The sequence below is a fragment of the Austrofundulus limnaeus genome, unplaced genomic scaffold (genome assembly GCF_001266775.1).
Source record: "Austrofundulus limnaeus strain Quisiro unplaced genomic scaffold, Austrofundulus_limnaeus-1.0 Scaffold7, whole genome shotgun sequence".
Classification (NCBI taxonomy): domain Eukaryota; kingdom Metazoa; phylum Chordata; class Actinopteri; order Cyprinodontiformes; family Rivulidae; genus Austrofundulus; species Austrofundulus limnaeus.
The window spans coordinates 5,288,814-5,292,105 of record NW_013952409.1 but is presented as its reverse complement, the minus strand read 5'-3'; the positions used below and the strand labels follow the sequence as shown (position 1 = coordinate 5,292,105).

Sequence of the window (3,292 nt, the reverse complement as noted above, 5' to 3'; positions counted from 1 at the left end):
AACAGGCCAATTTAAGACCCTAGGCAAGATTTCAGGAGGCACTTCTTGTGCAATATACCAAATCTCTTTTCCAGTTTACATCTAATTACATACCAAATTATATAATTTTGTCTTTGGTTTTAATTTTAGAAAGCAAGTTGTCTAATTAAAATAGAAAGAATTTCCTCTAAAAAAATCTGTTTTCAAGTCATTTGAAGAGCATTTTACTACATTCTTGGGATTAATAAAACAGAAAATCAGTTTCATTATGAACATATTCTATATTCAAATCACAGTGCTTAGTGTCTTTTATTTATCATATGAAGTGTTTCAGAAATAAAACATGTTCACAGCTTACAGAGAGTTTTACCCGCAAGTATTTAATACCCAACAGTAAACACGTCAAGTCTTAGTCAAACAAAATTGTAAGAATAAGTAGTTTATAACTACATCCTTGGCTAAAACTCGGTGTAGAAAAAAAAACTTCAGAAGTTTAAAAATAACAGTAACTTTACCCTCTTATCTCTTGTAACAAGCTGTGCAAATATATATATAGTAGTTTCTGTAATATGGAAAATAATAAAGTTTCAATGTCCTGGTTCTCAACCTGATTTACTAAGGGGGGAGCATTCTATTGCTTCATAAACATTTTCAACTTTTGAAAGATTTAGAATATCAAATTCACAATTCTTGTTTTAAATAATGGACAACTGTTGATAAAACAGAGCAAAAATAAATATTGAACAAAATACATTTCTTCTATCTTTTAACCACCACTCAAATTAAAACTAATTTATTTCCCATCTTCTGGTGTTTCTACTTTTGTATTTCACTCGTACATAATTTTCTGCTCATCAAATAAGCAGAGGAGCACTTCCTGCTGGTCGGACCACTTTTTAAAAGTCTTTGATTACGTTTTGGATCTTCCACCTCTGGCCGGTGCATTCCCGAATTAGAAGTACACCATTATCAATTTCTAGACATCTTTTTGACTCCTTGTTCTTAATTTCTTTGCCCTGAAATTAGAGATTAAATGTAATTATTATTTTATTTCATATGTCATGATTATATTAACAATCTCTAGTTTTTTGTATTACCTGACTGAATTCCCAGTATATGCCCATTCTTTTCTGCATTGCCTCTTTGCAGTTGTACAGGCCAGGCTCGGTGTTTTTCTGCCCTTGGTCGGCTATACACCGGTTATCGTTGTACTTGTGGGACTTAATACCGCCGACGTAGAGTTCACCATTCCCACGAAAATATACGATCTTGAATAAGAAGAACAAAAGCAGACAGAGACATTTTATAAACTACCAACAACAGGGACACAAAACTTCAGCTCATGAACGAGACTCTGTTTCAAACCTGCTTCTCTTACCTGTGAACCATAGTAATAGCAGTTGTAGGCGATGGGTGTGTGACCTGGTACTGGACCTTGGTCTACGCACATGTTGGTGTCGAGATTTTTCAGCTGCCCATAAAAAAACAAACAATGATAAGAAGGAGTCTGTTTAAAAAAATGCATGAATACGTATGCAGCAGTAATGATTCTTCTGCCATGAATAAGATCAAACTTACTCCTCCATAAGCAAGCAGGTTGTCCCAGGGGTCCAGCTTAGGATAAACATTATCCAGGTACCATTTGAAAGGTTTACACTTCAGCCTTTCTCTGAGTTGCTTCCTCTCAGTGACATCTCCAATGTCAATGCCATGATTCTGCAGAGACAAATTATAATATGGGCTGATTTGTTGGATGTGTCCTTTCAAAGGGGACATATCATGGAAAATCAACCTTTTTAGCTGTTAAATTAAGTTTTGTTAGGTTGGCGTCTCTAGGAGTGGAGACAATCTGAATTTAGTCACGCCTGGTGCTGCGTAAATATCTTTATATTCTTTTTTTCCTCCGTTTTCTATGACGTTTTCTGAACTACAGAGTCAGAATTTGCGATAGAACTGCTAAATAACTCAGATTTAACAACTACAATTTTGTCATCTTCATTCTCCTCTGGCTCAGAGTCTTGGCTCCAATACATATAACGAAAGTTACAACTGTAACTACGGTTCTATGAATCCCGGATGACCGCCAGAGGCGGTGCTTCAAGCACTGAATGATCATTCTTGCGCATGCGCAGGTCGAGAATTCATACCAACAACGTCACCTGTGACCTGCCGGTGACCCACATGACTCTATAAAGTCACGTGACAGCCGGCGCTCAATCCCTCAACCTTCTCGCGTTCCAAGGATTCCGAGGGACCGAGCGCTCTGGCGGTCATCCGGGATTCATAGAACCGTAGTTACAGTTGTAACTTTCATTCTATTTCATCCCTACTGACCGCCAGAGGCAGTACTTCAAGCACTGGATGACTTATGTCAAAAAAGTCACGAGGAATCTGCAAAACCCACAACACCACTTACCTCACTGGGATACAGGAGGAAGCTGCTGCAGGATATTTTGCAGAGGATGGGGCACTGCCACATTCACTCTGTAGAACCGAGCAAATGTGCTGGGTGATGTCCAGGAGGCCGCACTGCATATGATGTCCAGCGGCACTCCAGTCATGGCAGCCCACGAGGTCTTCAGACCCCTTGTAGAATGACACTTCACACCGACCGGAAGTGATTGACCCATTGAGGTGTAAGCCTTATTAATTAGCCCCACGACCCAGTGCGAGAGTCGTTGCTTAGAAAGGGCCTGCCCTTTCCGAGGGCCTGCAWAACAGACAAAAAGGTTATTTGTCTTTCGGAAAGGCGCTGTGGATCTGACATACGCCTCCAGCGCACGAACGGGGMACAGAGGCTCCGAGGGGGTCCYAGAGTTAAAACGGGCAAGCTGAAGCGGCTGTGTACTGCCTGTCGCTGATGCCACTTTAGGGACAAAAGAGACATCAGGCCACAGTGTCACACCTGAGCCATCAGAGTTCCACCGACAGCATGGCTCGACTACAGATAGAGCCTGCAATTCGCCCACGCATTTTGCAGAAGCCACTTCCAAGAGGAAGGCTGTCTTTAATGAAAGCCATTTGAGGTCCACTGCCATTAGAGGTTCAAATGGGGGTGACCTGAGGGCCTCAAGCACCAGGTCTCAAGCTGGTGCCATGGGCCGACTTGGTGGATGCAGGTGCCTAGCACCTTTTAAAAATTGAACGATGTCTTTGTCCCAGCCCACTGAACAGCCATTAAACCCCACATGCCAACAGGAAATAGCAGCCATATATACTTTTAAGGCAGACAGGGAGCGTCCCTTATTTAGTAATTCTTGCAGGAAGGTCAGCATGTCAGAAACTGAACACCGTACAGGGTCCTGCTCTTTAA

General features: G+C 41.4%; 1 protein-coding gene across 1 annotated transcript in view; it reads right to left on the bottom strand.

Moving 5' to 3' along the window:
- Positions 1-269: 269 nt before the first annotated feature.
- Positions 270-3,292, bottom strand: part of LOC106537038 (probable polypeptide N-acetylgalactosaminyltransferase 8) — a gene marked incomplete in the record, with an annotated part of 16,705 nt that continues 13,682 nt past the window's right edge. Inside the window, 4 exon segments of the mRNA XM_014034406.1 lie at positions 270-995; positions 1,077-1,247; positions 1,358-1,450; positions 1,558-1,695. Of these exon segments, the coding sequence (XP_013889860.1) occupies positions 876-995; positions 1,077-1,247; positions 1,358-1,450; positions 1,558-1,695 (522 nt within the window).